Consider the following 27,565-nt stretch of genomic DNA (forward strand, 5'->3'; position numbering starts at 1 on the left):
GGTGACGCCAGGAAGCGACGCGCCAGGGCCTCCAGGGCGGGCTGGGGTCCGCCATCTTCTGCTTTGGCGGGAGGGCGCGTCCGCCGGTGGGCCCGGCGCCGCTCCCCCGGGGGAGGCTCCTCTCCCTCCTGTCTCCCCGCTGCGCCGACCCAACAGGCGTTCGTGTCAAGGCGCACCACGGGCTGCGTTGTGTCCTCACCCCCAAGTTCAGAACGTCTGGTGTGTGGCAGGTGCCGGCTGTGGGCAGGGAGGTGAGGGCAGGGCGGTACACCTGAGCGTCAACCCAGAGAGCGTTTCCATTTGGGTACTGAAAACATAAGAAATCCAAGAACATCCAGGCTTCGCGCATGTGCAGTTGCTTTAATTGTAAAGCAACTAGTGAAATTTTGCAGAAAAAGCTGTTAAGGCATTGAACTGTCCAAAACACAAAGGAAAACTGGACTGTAGATAAGCTAAATTTTTGATCTAACAGCCTAAATTTCAACAATCAGCAAGTCATTTTCAAGAGCTGTTTTGAAATGTTTAATGTGCTTTTTTGTTTTAGATTTACAGGGCAACTTGTCTCACTGTCATCAATATCTCAATACAAAAATCCTACAATACTTTATTTGCTGAAAAACTACAACATTAAAATTAGGGTTAGGTAGTTTTCCTTTTGCCAGATGTTTTGTTACGAGGAATATCCCACAATCCACTGCCAAAGGTCGCTGTACTTAAGTTAGACAAGTTCTGTACATAATTACAGTCATAGTAGAGTGTGCAGCTGTATAATATACCACAGTCAAACACCATGAGGGCAAAGAACTACTATATATGAAATTTTTTTGTTGAATATTTTATAGTTTATTTGACCAAGAGTCAATTTGATATCCTTATACCAAGAGACTGACATCCATCTTTCTTAGGCACTGATCCAGGCAGAATTGCCTCGCAGAGAAACCTGGCTCTTTTGCCAAACTTACGCATTATTAAAAAAATTTTATGTAGCTCAAAGTCTTTAACAACTCTATAAAAATAATTATTTGCTAGTTTCATGCTTATCTTCAAATACATGAAGTATTTGAGAAGCTTAACATTCTCTTTCTGAATTAGGTTCACTGCAGTATTCGATCAGGCAGAAACATCAAAACCTCAATTAGTCAAGTATGACTCAACCCATTGGGTATGTCAGCTTGAACAAAAAAGTCTAAATACAACTCTAAGAAAAAGGAAGAAAGTTTGTATCACAGCAAATCAAGGTAACTAACACTGAATATCTTTTCCACAGTGGAAAAAAAATAATCACTATCGTAAGTTTTTGCACAGGATATTCAGGAAAAAACATACTGTAAGACCATGCTCTGTAAACATTTCTATGAATCATCCAGAGACTATTGGCTTTGGAATGAATTTTCAAATACTTGGCGTTATGCAGGGCAGTAATTAACAGCTAATGCCATGAAAACAAGCAACTTTAACATGAAGTTACAACAGCAAGAGCAGTGAAGGCTCTTGCATCAAGTAATTAAAGCTGGATATTAACTTATATTTTATTATAAAGTTTATAGCGTTACAGAGTCCAGCATGGCACAATAGGTAACCTTGTTACAGTTGCACTATTTTTTTTGCTTGGTACAAAAAGGCTGAACAGCAGCATAATTGTTGTTATATTGAATCTGGGATTGGAATGAATTTGTTTCTTTTGAATAAGGACAAGTCAACGATTTAAAATAAAAAGGCTGCATTTTAAAATCTCAATTATGTGCAAAATTCCTTTCCGTACAGTAGAGAATATGGTAGAGATGTGTGCAACCTTGAAAGTTACGTCCCAACCCAGATACTGCCTACATATTGCAAACAATCACATGGAGGGTCAACTCTGAATGGTTACTCACGACTTTCAGTATTATTTCCAAGAGTCCTCCTCACAGCTGGTGTTCTCTCCCACCCTGCTTTATGTCCTTTTATGCAGTGCATCAAGTACTGACATTCATAATTATTGTAAAAAAACATTGGTCCATGACAGTTGTAATAAACTTCCTTCAGGAATTCCAGTAAACTCTCCATCCTAAGACAGCTGTAACTGTTACAATGGATTTATGAAAGCAAATGCAATCCGAGATATGAAGGTCTGTGAAGATTAGTATCTCCGTCTTCAATGGCTTTTAAAAACACAGAAAATGGATTCTGATGTTATTCTTTGCAGTCACTTGATTTTGGTGCTTTAGCCTTGATGTGATTTTCAGTTTTCACATGTTGTAAGCAACATAAATAGGATCCAACTGGTCAGCTAAAAAACCATCTCTCAAGTGCATTCGTTGTTTCTCACCACGGGAATTGATAGGAATAACACCAGGGTCCACAATGACTACAACACCTACTATGAGATAGTGCTCTTCCAGAACCACATTTGTTACCAGTGCGACCAGGTCCAACGCTTCTTGTTCTGAGCCTTCCAGCTCCACAACCACCACAAGCAAGTTGGTCCATGTAAATACAGCACTGTCAGCATGATACAAATATTAATGGTGAGAAAAAAAATACATAGTCAAAGGAAGCTAGTTAGCCAAGACAAGCTCCCTGGAAATAAACTAAATATTACGCCAGAAATATAAATATTACATTGTTCAAGAACTTGAATATTATATAGGACTTGAACAATAAAATAAATGAGAACAAGTGATATAACAATAATGTGAAAATATCTGTAAGTCAAGGGGTATTAAAGCTGTAACTTCTTGGGATATTCTCTGCCACTTGTTTTTTAATTGTCCATGTACCTGTATGGTACATGTCCATGTACCATAAGTAGGCCTTTTTCTCTTCTATATACACAATCAATCATGTATTTAAAAGTCCTGTGCACTTCTGTATTAAAATGGGAACCATTAAGATTTCACATTCATTGTGTGCATACTTGATATTAATGTACTTAATGTAAATCTTTAGACATTATTAAATGAAAGACAAAACCTCCCAAAGCTTACAAGTAAGTACTACCACTTTGAGACTGAAGAGGACTTACAGCCACATGGCATATATCATCCATTAGGACCAAATGAGAACAACACATGTTAGAAGATATCATTCAAGAAATGCTTGAGATGTGTTTACCATCGTCCAAGCGTGTACATTCTGGCACAGCCAGGGAAGTCAACAACACACTTGCAAGTGCTGTGCTGCCTTGTTCATGCCCTGCCCTCCCTGTCTTTCAGACTATGAAGATCAAACTGATACAGGGGTGGGCTTGCCTTTTTTTTTTTTTTTTTTTTTTGACCAGTGGAGGCAGGGGAAAGAGGAGAATTTTATTTCATTTACACTCTCTGCAGCAGTTACTAAGCAAAGTTTTGGTGAGTTCACACTACAGCAAGCTCTCAGTTTACCATGCTGTTCCACAAAGCTTGACTTCTGCTCCTTTAGAAGAAATAAAAAGATACAAAAAAAGTAATACTGAGGTTCTTACCATTCCGCAATGCTCTTATGTGCTCTTATTACAGAGGTCTCTATATCAATGGGATGGTACCTCATTCCTCTGAGCTCCAGTGTTTCATCCAAGGAGCCTACCACATACAGGGCATCATGCCTCTCTGCAATATAGCATAGACATTTGAAACATCATCAGATCTACAGAACAAATATAGGCATTTGTACATATTTATTCCTGACATTCTAAGATGTTCCCAGTGCTTCCTAAGAGAAAGAGTCTATAATAATCATCAAGCTCTACCATCTGGAGAGAAAAGAATTAAGAGGCCATTTAGCACTTCTGCCTACTGACTCTAAGCAAATGAAACCAGACTAAATAGAAGTTCTGGGTCATCCAATTCTGCCCCTTCTCTCACGTAAGGTAATCTCAGTTCATAAACCCAATCAAAATCCATTGTCAAAGCAACTTTTTGTCCTGCTATTCTTACCAGAGAACTCTCCTCTAATGGATAGGAAGACTTTTCCAATTTCCAAATTTAACTTTTTTTTATTCTTTTAAAATGAGCTTATATCCACTTGTCCTCATGCCAACAATATTCTCCTCGCCTCCTTAAGTTCCCCACAATTAATGCAGCGAGAAGAACTCTATTCCCTTGTCAGCCTCAGCTTTGCTAGGCTAAATAAGCAAGGCTCTCCTAGACCCCTCTTGAAGGACATGCTCTCCAATTTACCACATTCATCCTGTAACTCAACAGAGTTCAACTTTGCTAACCATTTTATAAGTCTGCTCAGTTGTGTAACTTGAGACGAAAAGCACGTTGGGAAGCTGCACGGTATTTCATGCATACTGGCTATGGTAGTTTGGCATACATAGTCTCTCCAATGCTGACAAACTGAAGTACAACTGACGTTGTTCCACAGTGATAAAAGTGTCTATGACACATGATTTTTCAGAAAGCTACAAGGCACAAGATCTTGCTACAGTAATCTGGTGCCTTGCCACCTGCAACTTCTCTTTGTGAATGCTCACAGATTTCAATTTCTGTCAACTACCAGCCTTCTCAAGAACAGAGAGCTGCTTCACTTTGAACAGTCACAGAAGGACAAATCTGTCAAAGCACCTAGTGCAGAACCTTGCACTGAGCAGCAGTACAATGTGCCTTGGAGGCCTGGTAACTACCCTAAGGAAAGCAAGGAAAACTTAGAGCATGTTGGTTGAGTGATCTTTTATCATGCTCTACCAGCTCTGAAAGGGAAGATGACAAGCTGGAGGGAAGGGATGCCATCCAGAGGGACTTGGACAGGCTTGAGAAGTGGGCCAATGTAAATCTCATGAAGTTCAACCAAGCCAAGTGCAGGGTCCTGCACATGGGACGTGGCAATCCCAGGCACAAATACAGGTTGGGCAGAGAATGGACCGAGAGCAGCCCTGAGGAGAAGGACTTGAGGGTGTTGGTGGATGAGAAGCTCAACATGAGCTGGCAGTGCACACTGGCAGCCCAGAAAGCCAACCCCTTCCTGGGCTGCATCAAGAGAAGCGTGGCCAGGAGGTCGTGGGAGGTGATTCTGCCCCTCTCCTCTGCACTCGTGAGACCCCACCTGGAATACTGTGTACAGCTTTGGAGTCCCCAACACAGGAAGGACATGGACCTGTTGGAATGGGTCCAGTGGAGGGCCACAAAGATGATCAGAGGGCTGGAGCACCTCTCCTATGAAGACAGACTGAGAGAGCTGGGGATGCTCAGCCTGGAGAAAAGGCGGCTCCAGGAAGACCTCATAGCAGCCTTCCAATATCTGAAGGGAGCTACAGGAGAGCTGGGGAGGGACTCTTTGTCAGGGAGTGCAGTGACAGGACAAGCGGTAAGGGTTTTAAATTGGAAGAGGGGAGATTTAGATTAGGTATCAGGAAGAAATTCTTTCCTGTGAGGGTGGTGAGACACTGGAACAGGTTGCCCAGAGAAGCTGTGGCTGCCCCATCCCTGGAGGGGTTCAAGGCCAGGCTGGATGGGGCTTTGGGCAACCTGGTCTGGTGGGAAGTGTCCCTGCCCAGGGCAGGGGGGTTGGAACTCGATGATCTTTAAGGTCCCTTCCAACTCTAACCATTCTATGATTCTGTGTAGTAAAAGCTTTTTCAGGGAGCTGGATCCATGTTACATCAGCTCCCACTGATAGCCTGAGACCACATTCCTTTAGAAATAGAGACTCGGGAGGGCCTGACCAACACAGAACTGCTCAGTATACTAGTAGGTTGAATGGGTGGAGAGGCCTGCTGCCAAGAAGGGACCCTTCTGTATAATGGTGGTAACTGTGGGCTATGGATACCACATAACTCCAATAAACACTGTTTCTTTACCAGAATTCACCTTTTGCTCTCTGCTAGCACTCTGACTGTGGAAGAGGGAAGTGTGCGGGACGCAGCTCTGGAGATGGAATTCAGTGGGCTGCAGGGACTTCTCCAGCTGGAGCAATAGTATCTACCTCTCTTACTCTTAAGAGCCTCAGGGAGACTGAATAGCACACCAACACAGTAGACTGGACGATGACTCTCTCTTAGCAACTAGATCCAACAGAGTTGCATCATGGAGCATTTCTAAACCCTCGACTGGTATCTGCTGATGGGGTAGCTTCTCAACAAAAGCCTGCACTTTCAACAAATTGCTCTTCTCACTCACTCTTCTTCCTTCACATAATGGAAGACTGAAAGTAGGATGGACATGCATGATGTCCCCTAAGCAGGCACTTATGTTGCAGAAGTGTCCATCTTTTTGTCATCCAAGCTTTTCCATCTTGTACCATGAGTCATTACAGGAAATGCAAAAAAGTGTCTGTGAACCCCCTATGGTTCATTATCCAGTGACAGCAATGAGGGGACACTGACACTATCCATGTAAATACCACCATTCATTTAAAAACCAGTCATAGACAATTAGCAATATACATTTTCTAATAAGTTATAAGCATTCAAACTCCTTTTCTTAGGATGTTTAGAGATTACTTTTTTTTTAAAAAGCGTGATAATCAAGATTTATACCTACTCCATATTCTGTCTCAACAGTTTTTCTTCCATCTGCTTACGTTTCTCAAGTTTAGACATCTTAGATTGAAAAAATGAGGTTAACAATTTATTTTCTATACTGGAAAAATTATGGAGAAGTTGCTCCTCTAGACCTTTAACTTCTGAAAGGCTGGGAAATCATTGGTATTTGAGCATCTTCTAAAACCGCTGAACAGCTTAACATTATTTGCGTTTTCTAGATCAGCACTGAAATACTGCATCCTGTCTGTAAGGGAAGAGGTTCCGAGGAAAAGTGACTAGAAAGGCTTTAGTGCTTCTAACAAATGTGTTCATATTATTTCGTGCAAGTGGAAATAAAGGAAGATAAATATGATATCTAAATCTGTTAAATGAGCATTATGAATTTCTTATTTTGTACAATTACCCAGTGTCATTATAACCAATGAATACGTACAGAGTAACAATGCCTGTTACATTCAGCATTTTTCACTGATGGAAATCAAGATAGCTTACTCTTTGCTAGCTCAACTACCCCAAGGAGTTTTAAACACAAGCTTCTGTAAGCACATTTGTTTTCTCTCACCTCCACTAGCATCAGTAAGTTCTGTTCTGCGCAGAAAGCCAAGGTACCCAGTGCGAGCCCATAAGGTCTGAGTGTCTCCAAAACTCAAGCGAGCAGTAAAGTGATCAGCGTGCAGTGCTTCTTCTCCATACACTGTGTAGTAACCAGTAGCATTGTGTGGACTACTCACCCATATCTAAGGGACACAAAAAACCCCCACAAAACAAAAGGGAATCATTCCCATGTAAACGTAAGCTATTGTCCCAGACCTAGGCAGCCTCATTTATTGATTTAAAATATCTGTTCCACTGACAATTTTGTTGCTCCTAATTCCAGGAGTAGTTTTATTAAAATAATTCATTAACTTCTGCCTCACAGGAAATGACCAGGAAGAAGAAGTAAAAAGGAGTCATACATACATGGGATTTGGGATAGTAAAGAGGGAAAATGAACTAGGCATTTGGCTTACTAGAACGGTACCTCTGTTAAGTTGCAATCTTCTATTAGTCAGGCATCTTAGTATACACAAATCCGGATGTATATAAAACAAAGATTAAACCAAACAGCAAATTACCGCATTGCTACTCTCCTCTGATGGAAGTTATTCACTGCCTCTTCTAGCTGCCAATCAGACACAGACTAGTCATCTGGTATCATCTGGTACTGGCATGCAGTAATTTTGCAGAGGACGGAGGAAACCATGCAGGGGTATATACAAGTATGTAAACAGTTCCACCTCTCTGTTGAGTTCATTCACTTGCCACATTACGTGGCCGTCCCACTAGGAGACACGTTTATCTGACATGATTTATCTATATATTGAATCACTGCTGATAAACAAAGGACAACAGCATCAAGTTTTACCTCTCCTAAATGCGAATCTCCCAGAGGTCCCTTGGTTTCTGTGTGTGCTATGATGACCTTTACCCCTGGAAGAATCTTGAATAAGAAGCAAATGTTTAAAATAGAAGTTAAGAGAACTTGAATTAATCAAAAGAAAAATCAATAATGCAGAGCCACAGAAGTCAGCCATCTGTGCAATTCTTCCCTTTCTACTCCTCTCTGCATGACAGATATCAACCATCTCTTCTTACTAAGTTGTTTAATCATTTAAACTCTAAGTGGCTATTTTGCAGCTTCCAAGCTGAAGTTTGTTTCACACCTGAAAAATGTCTTCCACATGAAGGCCTCTGATTTGTTCCTATTGCTTCACTTCACACACCTGGCTTCATTTTAACTAGCTGTGCATTTTATGCTCTCTCTGGTGCCTCTGCTAGATATACTGTGATTAGTGAAGCTTGTTGCACAGATTCTGTACTGAGGTTCAGCTGAAGCAGCTCACCACCCAGGTAAGGATCATGAGGAAGGAGGATTGCTCTCACTCTCTCACCTTCCCAGACTCCATAAGTGGCAGACTGTGTGGAGAACCTCTCTCTACCAAACGCACCCTGAGAAAAAGAAAAGAATGCATTTGTACAAGGTTTTATGAACTTAAATGGAAGTTCAATAGTTCCAGTATATTCAGTGTTATCCTGTCCTTAGCTGCACTGACAAAACTGTTAGGATGCCAGCCAATTATGCTTAGTTATTCACAGCTGAGAGTTTCTAGCTATCTTCAAGACTTTCATATTAGCATTCCCATTGACCACATTTCTTTTAAGAATCAGAAACTCAGCTCTACGGAGAGATTTTTCAACAGAGCTCTGAGGCTGCAGTTCCACTAGCATTTTAAATTCACTTTCTTTGTTGGACTGTTCTGGACCTCTGCTTGTGCTCCATGGAACCATTGCACATTGTCAGTAGGAATTACAAAAACTGAAGAGCAAGCAGCCTAAAAGGAATTAAGTGACACTATGCAGCCCATTAGTAGTATAACTTATGAAGGCAGCACATTTGCAGAAGGAACAGGAATTGTGTGCAGTAGCAGAGGTGTACAACAGAAGCAGCTCCTATATATTGTTAGATTACATTATAGGCTAGAGCTGACTAACACAGCAGCAGCTTTGAGGCTACAGCTGAACTTGTTTTTAACAGAAATATATAGCATGCAAATTATAGTGATATATTAAATAAGGAGAAAATGACGATAGTTTACATTGATCTCTTCAGATGCCAAATTGGGATTGTGCAAATGAAGGTAAATAGCTTGCCTTATAACAGCTACCATTTAAGCTTGCAAAAACACGGATGAGTAGTCACAAAAGCTACCAGTTAGCATAAGCCCCTAACTTAACGTTATCAATTAAAAAGAAAATAAATAAAGCAAATGCACAAAGTCTTGATATTATGTTTCTTAAAATAAGTACAGAAGCAAATACATATTTAAGTACCTAACTAAACTTGCAGCTTAGACCTGGTGCTGCTGGCACCAAGTGCTGTTAATACAATTAACTAACTTAGCCGAGAGATAAGTTAATATGAAATTTATGACTACAGAATTAAGCCTGATAGAATGATGTATCCTTGGCAAGTTTCCAGATGACATATAAGTGTGTGTGTGTTTTGATACACTGTAGTACAGGCCTGACATCAATTCATTGGATCTAGGAAGACTGAGGGAATCCCACTGAAGGGAGGGGAGGAGAAGAGGCTAAGGGAGAATCTAACTGTACTTTTTCCACTACCTAAGGGATTGTTAGAGAGAAGATGGAGACAGATTTCCTGGAGTTGCACACCATTAGAAGAGGCCAGGGACATGACATGGAGGATGGGAAATGCCAGTAAGGGAAAGTTCCCCAGAGCCGGGTGTCAGTCTCAGCACATAACACTCAGAGAGGAGGGGGATTTCCATTCTTGGAGATTTTCTGTACTGAACTTCTCCTGGCACTCAGTAATCTGCTGAATCTGCAGAGATCCCACCCACCCTAACTGTTTCTGTGATTCTATTGACTAACCAGCCAGTTGGCAAGGTCACCTTTTGCTAATGGTCTGGGGTTAGGTAAGAAACCACTAATAAGCCTAGATTACACAAGTCTGATGAACAGACAGGCAGTTAGGTGAGGGTCTAGAAAGTAACAGCAGAACACGTGATGGAGGGAGAGATGCTGGACCACTTCCAGCACACAGCTGTCATTAAAGGATTCTCTAGCGTGAGGCTCCTTGTATACAGCAATAAGGGATTAGCTGCTGTCAAGAATATTTCAACATACCAGTGCAACGCAATGAGGTTGAACTTTCTCCTCTACAGTCATTAAATAGTTAATGCTTTAAAATAATCTGTACCTGTCATGTCGAAGTGCTCTCATATCTACGTAGACTGTTGTTGGATCTGGTCCTGCTGTTCCCTAAGAGTAAGAAAGAAAAAACAAATTCAACAGAAGCCCAGAAAATCCTGCTTTCATTCTCACAGCCACATAAATTCACAAATTCCTCTCCCTTTTTTACTGACACATAAGGTATTGCCCTAATCTACGAGAAACACAGTAGAACAGCTCCCCTTTCTAGAATGACTGCCATAAACCTTTGATGTTTTACGGAATCAGTAAATGAACGCACAAGTGAAGTATGTCTTTATACACGTAAGTCTTAAGATTTTAAATTTTTATTTTCGTAAGCACCTTCTCTAAAAACTACATAGCAAGTGCAAAGCATGTAAGCATACACCTAGGTGGGCCTAAACCCTTTCACAAAGCTCAACTGTTAAACTCTGTAACGGTTTTGTCAACTTCGAAGAAAAACACCCCAACATTTAAGTAAAACATAACTCCAACTAACATGTATCTTTTCAGGGCTCCTGCTAGGAACAGCCTCGGCGAAGCTCTGTTGCACGGAGTGGTTTCCCATTTCTCAACATGGGAACAGGGGACCTTTTTTTACCCCAGCAGAATTTAATCTTGACAAGTGGAAACTACTGTGAAATGCATATTTACGGCAAGGTTTTGGTGGCTAAACCTATAGCGTGACCCCCAGAGCATAGTTTCTCATTTCAGAAATACTTGAAATGAGGCCACTTTGCCACCAGCTCAAGATTGCAGTGCTGGAGAAAGTAATAGTGTCTTTATAATACATTCCCTTGTACTTTTGTAGCACTGCTGAGGCTCAGTGACATGGACAGTCACACCAGATGAACACTATGATCTTGATCTTTAGGAATATACCATTTTAATCATTGCTATACCCCCTTTTCTGGCTTGTTTGAGAAAGAGGTTTTGTACTTCAGTTTACAAATCTTCTTTGTGAGTAAAATTGAACTTCTTTAGGAAAAAAAAAAAATCTCGATCTGGTTCAAATTAAAATTCTCTCAAATGGCATACATTCATTATAGGGTAATACCACTGACCCAGACAGACTTTAGGACATTACAAGCACACATGCATCACTATACCTGTTCAGCCAGCTTGCTCAGCCTGTTTGGCTGACAGTGGGACCACAAACAGAAGAAACAGAGGCCATCAAAGTGTGTGAAACAGAGAGAAAGGGGAAAAAAGAAAATACAAACAAAGAGGCACTGGAAACATAAGATACACAGAATAAGACAGAAAACAAAACTCACACTGTTTTAGAGTGAAATTTTCCATTTCAGATTACTTAAGGGCTTGGCACTTTTAAGTGGTTCATTGGGAAAAATGCAAGTCCTAGTTAATAAACAAGAAGAGGTTTACGACTGATCATGCCTGTTGCCTTATCATAAATCCCTCCTCATCTGTAAGTATCTAAAGGCTGCTTGGGGCTTCAGAAACACCACCTCAGTAAACCAGTCCAGTAAGGCTGGAAGATGTTATGTATTTGTATGCATGCTAACTTGTACCAAATACCAATTCAGTTTGGCTACTGATCTACATTAATTTAAATTCAATGATTTAAAATTAAGTCAAATACGGGTATTGCTTTGAAAGAATGGGGGAAAGGTGTTGTTTTTTTTTTTTTTTAAAAAAAACAAACAGTAAAAAAAGGGCTCAAGAATGAAGACCAGAAATGAAAATGGTATAAAATGGAAGGGAATTTAATCTGCCCAGCAGCCCTACCCTCTTCACAGTTTTCTTGCAGTACTTCTCAAATTGCCATTTAACATTCTGTGGAAAAACTGTTTTTTCCCCTTTGTACAGTCTGAACAACAAAAATCTAAAACTGGCTTTTAAAATTCTCATTTAGACAGGCAATTCAGAAAGATATTCTTTCATATTTGGCATCTGAAATGTTTTATTCAATTAATTTAAAAGCTTTCTGTACAGTCATCTTAATTTCATCTATATCCTTCCTATTTTTCCACCTACCAATTAATAAAATTGATCTGGATGCATTTCTTTATAACCATTTATCTAGTCGTTGTTAAAAACTTTTTTTCCTTCAACATGTGAGAAAGAAACTATAGAAACAATTATGAATGGCAACATATTTAAAAAGCTCATGTTCCAAAACATCTACCTTGTAGGAAATCAAGAATATTAATATATATTCTGAGAGATAAAAAGGCTTTCCTTCACCCAGTGAGCACCAGAAAGAAAAAAAAAAAAGAAAAAGAAAAAAGTTTTGCAGAAGCATGGTAGCAATCTTAATTGAATCTGTTGTTGTTGTTGTTGTTGTGCAATTCATACCAATAAAATTGAAAGTAAAATTTACAATTACACACATAGTTAATGCATGTGCCATCTATGAAATTCCTCACATAAAAAGCTACATACTATCACATCTGAAACTTGAACAGTTTATGTACTATTCAAGCATTTTCCAAAAGCCAGGGTGCTTTACCATTTTCTAGAGCATATTTAGTACCTGATTTTCAGGTAAATTGTGGAAGAAATCTTTTTTTCCCCCTCTCCTAACTAAAAAAAGAAAGATCTCATTAAGAAAAGTTAGATTTAATCTGGTTAAATTAGACATACAAGATAATGTCAACTGAATACTAAACTATCACATGGTATGCTATCATCTCCAGTCTGTGAAGTAGGGCTGTGTACCTTATGTGCATAATTCTCCCCCTCAAAGCTTTGGATTTTATACCTTAAGTTGAAAAAAAGGTCCAGTTCTTACATGAGGTGAAACAAATGTATCTGCATGTTGATAATACTCATTTGAGATCTTTGAAAGTAAAAAAAACCCGCCAACCTTGCCAATTTTCCTGGGTCTTATGTGAGGAACTCTGTCTTCCATTTAATTCCACATACACAATAAGCTATTTTCAAACAGACAAAATCTGAATCACACAAAAACTGAAATAGCACTGCTTGAAATATTTAATATGTTTATGAACATGAAGCTGTGTATTTAATTTAATACTGCTCCTCCATAGGAAGGAAACAAGTTTCTTAATACTGATCCTCTGTATTAGGAAGGCAAATCAATTGGTCAACGAGTACAGAAAAGTGAAAATATCATAATCCATGTCTTCAAGGTTTATTTAATTTGGTGCTGAAGCAAGCAAGCAATAGAGCACTAGTGATTTTAAAAAAAAGACATAGAGCTGAACATGATTTTCTATAAAGTTCCCAGGAATTCTGTCTGTAAGCAAAAGGAATAAACAGTTTAATCTCACCTGTAAGCAAATCGCTATGTTGACCCTGCACCCAAACGTAGTGCTGACTGCGCGAGCAGAGAGGCCCAGGTCTTTGAATAACTTAGAGAAAGACTGTGTTAATGTAATCCTTGGTCTCTCCTCTGCCACCACCATGCACGTTCGCACGCAGGACAGGTTAACTCCTTTCATCTGAGAAGTTGAGTGAAGAAAACACCAATGTTTTAAGTTTGAATAGAAATCAGCTGGTTTAATTTGTGGAATAGATGGACTTTAAAAACACTAGAATAATTGGCATGAACTGGTTAAACAATAAAGAGACAGACTGCACTCAGTTTGGCTCCATCCACCCAGGACAACCCCTTAAAATTGTGCCAAGAATCTTTGTGGCAGGGTTTGACACACAAAATGTCATTGTGTCACGGGGCTGGGTTCACAAGAGACCCACTCGCTCCCAGTGCTGTGCAGTCCAGGTGCAGGCAGTGTTTGAGACAGGATTAGCTCTCATCTGTGTGAATGTGAACCTGCACCAACTGGCTGAGGGCCGGGATTCCCTTAAACACGGTCCAGGAGAACAGAGGGACAGATTTTTGTCTATTCTGAGAATACGAATAAGCACAATGTAGCTGTCTTCTTGTGCACAAGCTGTCAGACATTCCAAGTGGAAGTCCTGAGCAGCTTAGTTACTACAGCTGTGGAAACTCTCCTACCATTAAGACAGATGTGCCTTTTCAACGACATTAAGTTTCAGTAAAGACATAAATGGATATATTAGCGTGTAATTACTGCTGTTAGGAAGATGACACCCATTTCAGAACTCAATACTTTTGGTGCCCAGAGATCTGAAAGCAGGTGAGACTTGCCAGGTATTAGGGAGCTTTTTGTTTTGTTTTTTTTTGTGGGGGAGAGTTTTTTTGGTTTTGGGGGTTTAGTGGGGCTTTGGGTCTTTTTCTTTTTCGGTATGAATTTTGTTTGGTTGGTTGTTCATTTGTTGGTTTTTTTTGTTGCAAACAAGAAAAAGTTGATAGGCTTGCTACATATTCTGCCCAAAATCTCAGAAATACCCAGCAGCACAGAGGTGGCACAAATAAGTAAAGTTGAAAACGTAAGACTTCTTTTTTTCTCCACTAGAAACTTGACAGCTGAAACTTCCAGCAATCTCATCATTTTCCAAAAACTAAGTCATAATGAAAGGCTTTCATACTGCCCACCTTCTAAAAGCCAACATGAAACAGTTTTAGAAAGATACATGTATGTGTATGTCAGCAAGCTAAAAAATTAAGTCCACTCACCCGGAGTATATCAGTCTGTGTTCCAAGTCCCTTGGTGCACATCTCCATCACAGAGTAAGAGCAGAATGTGACACGCACTTTATATTGACTTACAGCAGACAACCACAGAGACACATTGCTCTCCAGTTCCAGAGGAGGGACTAGAATAGACTGATGACCCGAATATACGCTAGGGAGATAAAGAAAAAGAAACATGAAAACTTCAAGCCAGCATAAAAAAGCCCACAGTCATAAAGTCACAATGAAGAAAATACAGAAAAACTGAGAGCTTGGTATCTATTGGAACTTCAGCTTATCTTCTCCACAGAGAGCAAGTATTTCTCAGTTAGCCAAGAACTATGGGCTTGAGTTAAGTCACAAACATTAAGGTGAGTATATTTGTCCTGCAGTAAACTGTGTTGAACTATAGGGAAATACTCAATGCCTTGAACATAAGGAACATCTGACACTAAAATGTTAGGATGTAAGATATCACTCCAGTTACAATTGGTACAATTTTTGTGAGTCATTCTAGGTTTTTCTTTGAGTGAAATGAGTCTCTTTAGCACCTATATTAGACCATCCAAGTTTTTAGTGCAATTTTCTACCCTTTGCTGTATGGGTGTTGGTTTTTAAACAGTGTTTGTGTTAAATATTTAACCTGGATACCAGTTAACATGAGTGGACAGAAAGTCATACCACATTTTATTTTTTAAAAATTACTACATATTCATTTCAAGACACTAAACTCTATGACCATACAGTCTTAAATGGCCAGATGTTTTTTTGATCAGTTACTATCAACAAATCAGTGACACACTCCTCTGTAAAACCAGGCTTAGATAAAACAATGCATTTTGAAAAAATAAATGGATCTCTACTTCTAACAGGTAGCTTGACACATTTGTCATTTCTCCTAAGCAGAGATGATGTGTTTTTGTAATGGGCAATATAATGAGGGGGTTTTGTTTTCTTTTTAAACATACTGAAATAGAAAAAATATCACTCTGTAATAAAACAGCCTTTCACACTAAAACAACTCAGATGAAAAAAAGCCACCTTGTATTAACTCTCATATAGAGAGCATGACACACATAGTTCCCTTTTCTAAAAATATTTTAAATCCATTGAGATTTTAATTCTTCCATCACCCTGCCTCACTATACTGATGATATAAATAATTTGATGTTACCAAAGTTACATTTTTTGTTTTCCTTCAGTACACTTCCTTTCCAGTTGAGGAAACTGGAGAGGGAAGGTAAAGGTTAACTACAGTAAAATTAACTTTATCTGTTTACAAAATAACCTTGCATATTCAGTTTCTGCATTTTTAAAATTAAATATCTAAAACACTATTAAATCTTTGTTTTAAAAGGCAAAACCAGGAAAATTTTGCAGCTTTGCAAAATGTGCTGTATTATAGTAGTTATCTGATTTAATCAATTCAGGTCTCATTTATTTTAAGAAACATTTAATTGATTCTTTAGCAATATTTTTTAGACCACACCAATCTTGCAGTCAAACACCTAAAGGGTTTTGTAGAAAAGATACTGTTTAATCTCAAAAGACTTTGGAAGGATTTATTTAGTCAATGTGAAATAGACAGTGAAGTCCTTTATTTCCTAGATTTGGGATCTAATTAATTCCCCTTCCAAAACCCAAGGCAATCAGGTAACTAATTAAATTAATTTTGTTACCAAAAAAGTATTTTATGAAATATATATATATATAAAAAGGTTGGGAACACATGAGAAAACCTATGACTCAAATGATACCTGCACAAGCACCACAGCGCAAATCCCAAGCCACAGTAAGGGTCAAGGCAGATGGCAATCTGACGTGAAGGGTACAGCTCACACTGTAACTTTATAGAGCGACATAAGGCACTTGTAGCTGCATGTGACATCTGTAAGGGGAAAACAGGTACTCTCAGGGACTTCTTAAAAAAACGGTTATCACATGTAATAACTGATAGAAAAGTTTATTTTAGAAGACATGGCAACACGTAGCGGTTTGAATTTTTTTAAGCACCTTTAAAACAGGAAAGGGATGTAAGGCCAAAATTTCACAGGTACTTTTCACGGTATTGGCAAATGACATCTGTCATGACATCAAATGATGACAAATGACATGACATCTCCATGATAAATCACAAACAAAAACATTCAGGAACTTTACCACAAACATGTGGCTCACATTAAGCCAGTAAGACTGAATGCTTTCAAAATGTGCATCAAGAAATTTTGAGGTCTTGCAAATTTAAAAATAAGCTTTCTGAACACCCAAGGTGGTCCACTTACATTTTTGTATTTCTTCTCTGACATGAGCAATGAATGCAAAATATGCCTATATATAAGGAAACAAAGTATAATAATCTCTCTCTTGTTACTCTACCTTTACTCCTGCTAATATACCAGTAGTAGACACACTAAAGTCCAAGTATGCCAACATATCTGGAGATGTAGGTCTGAAAATAGTAGCCAGCTTCTTTTTAGGCATCTCATCTATTTAAAATACATAAAAAGAGAAGAGTACCATATTATTATTATGGAAAAAGAACATGAGACAAAAATGTATCTTTACCAGATTCTTTCTATAGTTTCTAGACATCTATTTCAATGCACTGCATCCATTCAATTAGGCAGTTATGGTATAAAAAAATAAATAAATCAGTCTTCAAACTACATTTTGGCCAGTGGGCAAACATTCTGTACCTGTATCCAAAATAGTGGGCCATGTTTTAATATCTACAGCTGTTGCAGCTTCCTTGGACTTCAGCAGTTTCATTATTGCTTGTGTGGTCAGTATACACGCAGACTTACTGACCTGTAAAAGACACAGCATTAAAAACGTTTATAAAACTGCTGAATGAATGCTCAAGTGATTTCATATCCCTCCAGATGAGATAACCAGTAACCTGAATAGATGAAGAATAACACTGGAAACAGAGCAAAATATATTAAAACAATAGAAAGAACTTTTTAAACAAGTTTCTGAAAAAGTATTTATTGACTCAGATACAGCATACTGGCTTTTTTTTCTTAATTTATTTTACACTGACTGTGGTAAAGCAATTTATCAGGCTGCATCAACCATCCCACACCCACCAAAAGCATTTAGAGAGGACTGTCTTATACATACCTCTACAATCATTTTGACAGTGGGCAGAGTGGTAGCAAGATTCTGTGGATGAGGTGGGCGAACAGTGATAGGTATACAGCCGGCATATAAGCAGCCATAGAAAGTTGCTATCAAGTCTACTCCTGTAAAGAATATTTGTGAAATTAAAGCCATTTTTATCAGAACAAAAAGTCAATCTCTTTCATCTAAATCAAAATACACATTTTATTAAGATGTAAGGAGTTGTCACAAAGGTTATCTTCAAATCAACAGGCTGTTCTTGGCCATGCCCAATTCCATAAGGTTAAGTTAGCAAAAATTATTCAAGCCCTATAAACTTTACATTTGTGGGGATATATTTTCATGGACAGGTAGCATAAAATAACAAAAATAACAAAATAAGGTATTGTAGTTTATTAAGAGGACAACTCAGATTCTTTTTAAAAGCGTACATTTGTTTTTCACAATTATCACTCTGCAATATGCAATCATCCTACTTTCATGAGGTAATACTTTTTTCCTGCAGTACACTTGAAAATATGTACTAGTAATGCAAGTTTGGGCTCCAGATTTCACTTTTAGAGACAGCCATTCAGGAAAGCAAGGGTGTTCATACACCTACATCCCTAATCTAGCTTTCAGTAGATAAATAAGCAGTTTTATTCCATTCTCTTTGGCTCAAAAATTACAATTTTTCATGTTGTTTAAATGAAACTACTCTTGCATAACTGCCCAGACATTGGGAGCAGTTAGATGAAATGTTTGGTAAATGTAGTATGCTTGGAGAAGTGACTTGATAATAAAACGCCAAAAAGGAAGTCTATTCCTTGAAATACTCATCATTGCCGTATACCGCTATATTAAATGAATGTTTGAATGCTCTATCTGGACAAGAATTGTTTATTTTCTTGTGACGTCTGACTTTTTGATTTTTGCTGTCTGTGCTGTCCTACCTGGAGGAAAAACCAGGGCCACGTGGTCACCAACATTCAGTCGTCCTTTCTCCATCAGTGCAACTGCAACTCTCTCTGCTCTCTTGTGCAACTGTATGCAGGATGCAGTGCTGGCTACAGCACCCTGCACAAAACACAAGCAACATCAGAAAAATTTGTGGAGAGCAGTTTGAAACTGAATAAAGTACATGCTGCAGATGAAATATCTCACTGTCCTTATTTTAACAATTCAGCAAACACTTTTGAAGACACTGTCTCAGTGTTTTGGAAACCATGCTGCCAGTACCGTGGACTTTTAGAATGCCAGAGAATTTAATACATATTATTTTGAACATCACGCAGTGAAGCAGCTTCTAAATGTATTTGGTACTACAAAGAGTACTTTACAAATATTTGAAATTTCACAGTCCAAGGGAGAAAACACAGTTGTTGTTGTAGTAGTAGTAGTAGTAACACAATTGTTTAAGCAGCAAGTCAAGCACTGCATCAGCTTTACCCTACAACACACAGCCAATCCTCTAGATGCTTTCACAATTGGCAGTCTTAAAAGAGCAAAGGGAACTCTGCTCGTGTCTTTACTGTAGATACTCTTTTAAAGGGTCACAAAAGCAACCTGAGCTGTGGTTGGTATGCAGTGTCACTTCTGCTTCAGTGCATCTACTCTCCATCTTGTAGAAAGCGTATTTCCCACAACTATGCAATTGGAAATTCTTCACTTGGAAGCAGCCCTATCTTTGGATTACTCAGGCCATTGCGAAGTCACGGGGACTCCAAAAGGCTTAGTCCAGTTTTTGATGTGAAGACATCCTTTTGCTGTCCAGCCTAGGAAGCAATGCCTTAGCCTTAAGCTTTTACTTGTTCATGTACGAGTGACTGTAAGTACCATCCCTTTAGGGGGCAGAGCCCAGCTGATGACAAAGCATCAGTGTCTCCTGAAGGGTGTGCAATGCTCCAATGAATCCAAAACTGTGCCAAGGGTTCTCTATGTAGGCTCTAGATCTTCTAATTAAAAAATTCTCCAGCTCTGACTTCCACTTGCCCTTGTGCTCAGGGATGAAGACAGAATCATGGCTTCCACTAATATGACAAAAGTTGTGTTCCAGCAGGAAATGAAATTACTGCAATGTTTTAAGCTAGGCGGAATGCGTACTTAAACTGCAGATGTGGAAAAAATTTCCAGATGTGGGGGGAAATTCCAAATGTGGGGGAAAATTATGCTGCTTTCTAACTAGCAATTTTTGTCTACTTCATCAAAACAACCTGAAGCATTTTAGGAAAAGACTTCTACCTAGAATTTTCATAGAATTCAAACAATCTTTTTCTGATCTCAATCTCCAAGTATGACTTAAGATGCATCTCACCTTGGAATTCAACAAAAGGAAGAGGGGATGATCTGGAGTTGTCTGAGCTCGCCACTGAAGAACGTCTGCTAAATACAGGAACTGGAAGAGAAGAAAAGGAGATGCTTCAGATTCACTCAAATTGCACTATGCTTAGTTTCAGCAGAATACCATAACTGTTTTTTTTCTCATTTTGAATAAGCCAATTAAAATATTTAGTAATATGAGACATCAGTGTTACCTTTCTTGCCTGGTCGTTATCCTCCAACTGGGTAACATCTCTCCCTGAGGCTTGGGCAATTCTCTTCCCAGCAACAAGGTTTCCTACTATCATTGAAGCAGGACCAACATCTGCATTTTGAAAAACAGTGCAAAATGAACATGTAATAATCTGTAATTCAGTCTGTAGATTACTACAAAAGCCATACCTTAACACAGATCTGGAAAGATGAAAAGTTAAAACCAAGGATCACATTGCACAGAAAAAGAGAGAAGAGGATAGTACGATACACTAAAAATCAGTCCGTTATCAGCATGGTATGTTAAAAAAATAAGTCTATTACTGATCCAGCAAATTGAGGTCTGTCTGTAATTCAGTTTTATTACATGATTTACAGCATGCCTGAGGACACTCCTTTGCGAGATGGTCAGTACAGGAACAGAAGCATGGAATTGGTACATGTTGTATGTCCTTGCATTTACCTGGGACTTGAGACAGATCATAAGGCCCTCACTGAGCTCTGGTCTGCTCTGACAACACCACTAGCTCTGCCAAGTTATGCAGCTTACAGCCACCCAACACACAAAGCCCCGAGCTGTCACGCTGCTTCCAGATCATACTCCATGCATACCCTCAGAGGCATATACGCAGAGCTAAGGAACACACTCTGGTTTACTCACCTGGTTGCTTCTGTCGAGGCTTAGGAAGGTTAGTAACACAAGTATGCGGGCACATCAAGACATTACAAGGGTGCAGAGCACCCTCTAAAAAGCGCTGTTTGGTTTCGGAAATATGAATTCCTCCGAGTGGAGCCTTTGGCAAAGTGTTGGCTGGCACCAAGGCAAGACAGTAGACGCCCACTTGGTGAATGCTATCAATTGCCTTTATAGAAAAAAAAAAATATATATATTCCACTTTATCAACTGGGATGTAGCTAGGGCAAGAATTTGAATTCAAGTCATTTAATAATATTAAAGTTTTACTTGCACACAATTTGCAAATAAAGGGTCCAATTCTGCACTCACTGAACTCATAGAAGTTGTGCCATGACTTCAATGGGAGCAGGAGCAGACCCAGGACTTTGCTTGTGCACTCTATCAAGGGGATGTCACCTGCACATCAGGGATTAGGAAAATCTCTTAAAAGTGGGCAAAAAGTGCAGAGATTTTAAAAAGTCAAAATTATACCACAGCAAATTTCGCACATATGGCACAATCACGAAAGCACAGTAGAACATAAAACCACAAAAATAGGGAGGGAAGCATCTTGCTGCCTGAAATTTAAGTGTCTACTTTAGCTATGACACTTCTAAAAAGAGAAATAAAAATATTTCTTCCCATGAAAAGCAGCCATTCTATTACCAGGTATTCCCTCCAAGAAGATTACAAAGCTGAAATTAGACAGAAACTGTTATTACATAACTGCCTTACTCTTAAAAGGCATCTTCCCTTAAGTCATTCTCTCTTGTCTTCCCTTCAGTTGTCCCTTCATGACCAGAGTCATCTTCCATAATTGCTCTCTCATTTTTTAATTCCTTAGAATTGATCGATTAATTCCAAAAACCTCAATTGCAAATCTACCAGAATTCCCTGGTTCCCCACAGAAACACAATAAAGTAATTAAGGGAAAAGGTTTTTAGTGCTTACTGTTGGAGATCTAGAATAAGGATGGTCGTGACAGAAAGATTTCAGGGTCTGTTTTGATACTTGGTGCTAAGTATACCCTTAAAAATTTTTGGACTTAACTTCTCAGCCAGTATGAAGTCAGCAGAGATGTGTAGAATTAAAACAAACAAAACCTATCATCCTTAGGACTTCAAGAATCTAGTAGTATGAGATACAAAAACATTTTGAAAGCCTTATTTTTTACAAAATTCTGTTAACTATCAAACCCTGAAATACATTCACAAGTCAGCTTATTACAACTCTCTATAGCTACACTGCTAGGCTTTTCTTATGGAAAAAAAACCCAAACAAACATGTTCTAAGATTCTCATTTCATACATCAGCCTTATTCACCTGGAAAGAGAGAAAGGACAGACTGACTACCTGTAGAACCCTGCTCATCCACTGAAAACTATCCTCCTCTGATGCATCAGGGCGCTGCTCTGCCACAAGCACTATTCGATCATCATGCAAAACGGTCACAGAAAACACTGCTATCCTAAAACGCAAAGGACAGAAGAATGATAGGATGCAACATATGATGAACATAGCATGGTTTATCATAATGTAGAAATGACTGCAACCTTTAATGGTATTGTTTCAACACACACAAGCATTATTCATGCCAGGTCATCACAAAAATCACAAACAAGTTTAGAACAACTGTAGGTTTATTATTCTTGTGATTTATTTCTGTTTGGGGTCAAGTGAATTTGCAGTCACCAATGTAGCACGTGTTTACCACAGGCAGGTTCCATACGTGCAGGGGCTGTGCAAACCTTGCCTATGTAACTCCATCATGCACACTGAAGTTGTTGTGCCTACATACAATGTCCCTCCTGAAAGACCACTGTGCCAAATTACTGACCAGCCAGTCTATCAATGCTTGCACTGAAAAATACTCCTCTTTGTGAATTAAATTCATTTTAGGCTTGCATCTTCTTGGATAAAATATTAATAATGCCTCAACCACATATGTGCCATTATTTTTATATTCGAATTGCACAAATGATACAAAAATGAGGTAAGCTTAACTTTCATAGAATCATAGAAAGGTGTGGGTTGGAATGACCTTAAAGAATGTCTAGTCCCTGCAATAAGCAGGGACATATTCAACTACATCAGGTTGCTAAGAGCCCTGTCCAACCTGACCTTGAATGTTTCCAGGGATGGGGCATCTACAATCTCTCTGGGTAACCTCTTCCAGTGTTTCACCACCCTCATTGTAAAAGAATTCTTCCTTATATCTAGTCTAAATCTACCCTCTTTTAGTTAAAAGCCATTATCCCTTGTCCTATCACTAAAGGCCCTACTAAAAAAGTCTGTCTCCATCTTTTTTATAAGCCCCCTTTGACTACTGGAAGGTCACAATAACGTCTCCTGGGAGCCTTCTCTTCTGCAAGCTCAGTGACCCCAACTGTCTCACAGCCTTTCCTTATAGGAGAGGTGTTCCATCCCTCTGACCATTTTTGTGACCCTGCTCTGAATCTGCTCCGATGGGTCCATGTCTTCCTGTGCTGAGAGCCCAAAGCTGGATGCAGTACTCCAGGTGAGGTCTCACCAAAGTGGAGCAGAGGGGCATCCCTCAACCTGCTGGTGAATCTTTTTATGCAGCCCAGGATACGGTTGGCCTTCTGGGCTGTAAGCACACGTTGCCAGCTAATGTTCCTAATGTTCAGATTTTCATCCAGCGGTACCTCCAAGTTCTTCTCAGCACAGCTGTTCTCAATCCCTTCATGCTCCAGTCTGTTTTGACACCAGGGGTTGCCCCAAACCAGGTGCAGGATCTTGGCACTTAGCCTTGTTGAACCTCATGAGATTAACATGGGCCCACTTCTCGAGCTTGTCCAGGTCCCTCTGGATGGCATCCCGTCCCTCAGACATGTCAACCACACCACTCAGTGTGGTGTTATCTGCAAACATGCTAACATGCTAAGAGTGCACTCGATTCCACTGTCTATGTCATTGATGAAAACATTAAACAGTACTAGTGCCAATATTGACCCCTGAGGGATGCCATCTGGACATTGAGTTATTGACCACTGAAGAGCAATATAGTTGGTGATACAACATAACACTATCCCTGAAGTTCCTTCAGCAGCCTCAACACTCCTGCTTTATTCTTTAGAACATGCTGCAAAGCCACTCTGCATGAAAGGCTCAGGTGGACAAAGGGGAGTTGTGTTTTACATTTGGTATACAAGCTTCACTTCACTGCTTTAAGCTTTGAAAGAAATTTTAAACAGACACTGAAAGATCTATGTTTATACAACATTAAAGTAATTTTAAATATATTATGCATCAATCAGGGTGTCAATATTTGTCTTCCAAGTTAGCAGGGACAGCCAAGTTCTTATCTGGCATATCATAACTTAGTGCCACCTTTCCTACAAAATACACATGTAAAAATTCACATGCAGAACTCCTGTGTATTCTGTGTTAGTTGTTGATTGTTTGCAGGTGAAAAAAGGAGCAACAAAGTCCAATCGGCAGTGGTGACATTTTTAATATACTCACCTTCCCCGATAGACAAACTTCATGGGTTCGACTGCCAATGCAGTGGCTACCACATCATCCGCATTGTGCCTGCGGCCACTAACTGTCATTAGGCCATCCAACTTTCCTACCACAAACACCAAATAGTCCTGAAAAGAAGACAGAATTAGAGATGGGCAAAACCTCCAGACTCCCAGTGATATATGCCTGACTAAAGCCAACAATATTCTTAAGATCTGTATGAAGTCACTGCCCTGACACAGAATTCCAGTGAATTCATGGGTGTCAGTTGAGAGTCAGGACAAAGCAGGGCCTCAGGTAGCTCATTCACACTTACAGGACCCACAAAGCCAAGCAATCCTGTTCTTGTAAAGGGTTGGTCTGAAACAGGAACGCCAGCTGCCGTCACTGGAAATGCCTGAAAGAACACATAAGTATTCAGACACTCACAGTACTGGTAAAAGTGAAGATAAAATGCTCTCTACCTCAGATTCATTGCAGCTCTACACTCAGTTGAAAAATTACCTGATGACAAAAGTTACTATCATGTCTAGTATGAACAACAGTTTTTTGAACTGTAAGCACACGTTGCCAGCTAATGTTCCTAATGTTCAGATTTTCATCCAGCGGTACCTCCAAGTTCTTCTCAGCACAGCTGTTCTCAATCCCTTCATGCTCCAGTCTGTTTTGACACCAGGGGTTGCCCCAAACCAGGTGCAGGATCTTGGCACTTAGCCTTGTTGAACCTCATGAGATTAACATGGGCCCACTTCTCGAGCTTGTCCAGGTCCCTCTGGATGGCATCCCGTCCCTCAGACATGTCAACCACACCACTCAGTGTGGTGTTATCTGCAAACATGCTAACATGCTAAGAGTGCACTCGATTCCACTGTCTATGTCATTGATGAAAACATTAAACAGTACTAGTGCCAATATTGACCCCTGAGGGATGCCATCTGGACATTGAGTTATTGACCACTGAAGAGCAATATAGTTGGTGATACAACATAACACTATCCCTGAAGTTCCTTCAGCAGCCTCAACACTCCTGCTTTATTCTTTAGAACATGCTGCAAAGCCACTCTGCATGAAAGGCTCAGGTGGACAAAGGGGAGTTGTGTTTTACATTTGGTATACAAGCTTCACTTCACTGCTTTAAGCTTTGAAAGAAATTTTAAACAGACACTGAAAGATCTATGTTTATACAACATTAAAGTAATTTTAAATATATTATGCATCAATCAGGGTGTCAATATTTGTCTTCCAAGTTAGCAGGGACAGCCAAGTTCTTATCTGGCATATCATAACTTAGTGCCACCTTTCCTACAAAATACACATGTAAAAATTCACATGCAGAACTCCTGTGTATTCTGTGTTAGTTGTTGATTGTTTGCAGGTGAAAAAAGGAGCAACAAAGTCCAATCGGCAGTGGTGACATTTTTAATATACTCACCTTCCCCGATAGACAAACTTCATGGGTTCGACTGCCAATGCAGTGGCTACCACATCATCCGCATTGTGCCTGCGGCCACTAACTGTCATTAGGCCATCCAACTTTCCTACCACAAACACCAAATAGTCCTGAAAAGAAGACAGAATTAGAGATGGGCAAAACCTCCAGACTCCCAGTGATATATGCCTGACTAAAGCCAACAATATTCTTAAGATCTGTATGAAGTCACTGCCCTGACACAGAATTCCAGTGAATTCATGGGTGTCAGTTGAGAGTCAGGACAAAGCAGGGCCTCAGGTAGCTCATTCACACTTACAGGACCCACAAAGCCAAGCAATCCTGTTCTTGTAAAGGGTTGGTCTGAAACAGGAACGCCAGCTGCCGTCACTGGAAATGCCTGAAAGAACACATAAGTATTCAGACACTCACAGTACTGGTAAAAGTGAAGATAAAATGCTCTCTACCTCAGATTCATTGCAGCTCTACACTCAGTTGAAAAATTACCTGATGACAAAAGTTACTATCATGTCTAGTATGAACAACAGTTTTTTGAATGATGAAGAACACACCAATTCTTAACTTTGCGGTAGCCTTCTTTCTTATCTTTTTCTCAGCTACTCAGCCTTCATAACAAGAGTTGATACTGCTTTTTAAATCAGGATTTATAGTATGCACTCATATAGCGTTTAATCAGAAAGTTTAATCAGCTGTTGCTACTATTAACATCCCCGATGAGATATGTACCCAGGCATGTCACTTCAATTGTGACAAACACTACACTATCAGAACTTTGAGAAAGTTAAGTTTGCTGCAATTATGGGACTGCCTACAATGGAGAACTAGAGCAAAAGCATTAAGCTCATCAACAAGTTCCTCTCATCTACCCGGATGGTTTCCTTGTCTTCTCCCCCCAACTCTTCCATTACATCAGGTTTCTCGCTGGCTGTCTCACTAGCTAAGGATAGTGCTGAAAGCTAAGCTGTTTAAAGCGTTGAGGCTTGGCAAGCTGACAGAAAAAACTTTTTTTAAAAGGGAAGACTATGGTTAGGATTTCTTTCATCTCTCTGGTAGAACTCCATACTGCAGCTGAAGCTTCAAACTGCTGCCCAGTGTAACACTACTTTGTACTCTGACTTTCACTCCTTTCTTGCCAGAAGAAGGAAAACATGAAACTGGGATACCACTGTGAGGAAAAATCTGGGTAGAAAGATCACTTTTCCTTTACTTTGACAAACTACAAGGCTTACGACTCTTATGCTATCTTCCTTACTATCTCTTCTTCCATATACCTAGGAATATGATATCATATATCCAACAGCAAAATGTTTAGTGTTCTAAGCATTACAGCAAATCAACGCTAAAGTTCATTTTGAAAAGCACATACTGTTTGCAATACATAAAGGAAGCTTTTCTAAATAATTTATTATATCTTAAAAAATGCATTTTGATTGCATGGAGAAGCTCACAAATACCAAACTAATTTCTTACTCTATATCCAAGATGTGCACCAATAAACTTGAGATGTCTTCAAGTATCTTTACATAAGACTGCTGTGTTAGTACAGAACTAAGATGAACTTAGTGCTAACAGAGGCACAACACTAGATTGCAGAAT

The 27,565-nt window shown here is 39.5% G+C and overlaps 1 protein-coding gene across 1 annotated transcript in view; it reads right to left on the reverse strand.

Moving 5' to 3' along the window:
* Positions 1-340: 340 nt before the first annotated feature.
* The window catches only part of DIP2A (disco interacting protein 2 homolog A), a 128,797-nt gene continuing 101,572 nt past the window's right edge, over positions 341-27,565 (reverse strand). The window contains exons 21-40 of the mRNA XM_014949205.1: positions 26,268-26,348; positions 25,952-26,079; positions 22,387-22,501; positions 21,019-21,220; positions 20,360-20,469; positions 20,140-20,220; positions 18,779-18,902; positions 17,847-17,968; positions 17,420-17,531; positions 17,100-17,209; positions 16,481-16,611; positions 14,727-14,895; positions 13,456-13,626; positions 11,308-11,337; positions 10,206-10,267; positions 8,374-8,431; positions 7,848-7,922; positions 7,005-7,179; positions 3,443-3,566; positions 341-2,481 (exon numbers count right to left, since the gene is read on the reverse strand). Coding sequence (XP_014804691.1) covers positions 2,229-2,481; positions 3,443-3,566; positions 7,005-7,179; positions 7,848-7,922; positions 8,374-8,431; positions 10,206-10,267; positions 11,308-11,337; positions 13,456-13,626; positions 14,727-14,895; positions 16,481-16,611; positions 17,100-17,209; positions 17,420-17,531; positions 17,847-17,968; positions 18,779-18,902; positions 20,140-20,220; positions 20,360-20,469; positions 21,019-21,220; positions 22,387-22,501; positions 25,952-26,079; positions 26,268-26,348 — 2,433 coding nt within the window. The 3' untranslated portion in view covers positions 341-2,228. The remainder of the gene's footprint in view (positions 2,482-3,442; positions 3,567-7,004; positions 7,180-7,847; positions 7,923-8,373; positions 8,432-10,205; positions 10,268-11,307; positions 11,338-13,455; positions 13,627-14,726; positions 14,896-16,480; positions 16,612-17,099; positions 17,210-17,419; positions 17,532-17,846; positions 17,969-18,778; positions 18,903-20,139; positions 20,221-20,359; positions 20,470-21,018; positions 21,221-22,386; positions 22,502-25,951; positions 26,080-26,267; positions 26,349-27,565) is intronic.

The sequence above is a fragment of the Calidris pugnax genome, unplaced genomic scaffold, assembly GCF_001431845.1.
Source record: "Calidris pugnax isolate Ruff unplaced genomic scaffold, ASM143184v1 scaffold75, whole genome shotgun sequence".
NCBI classification, from domain to species: domain Eukaryota; kingdom Metazoa; phylum Chordata; class Aves; order Charadriiformes; family Scolopacidae; genus Calidris; species Calidris pugnax.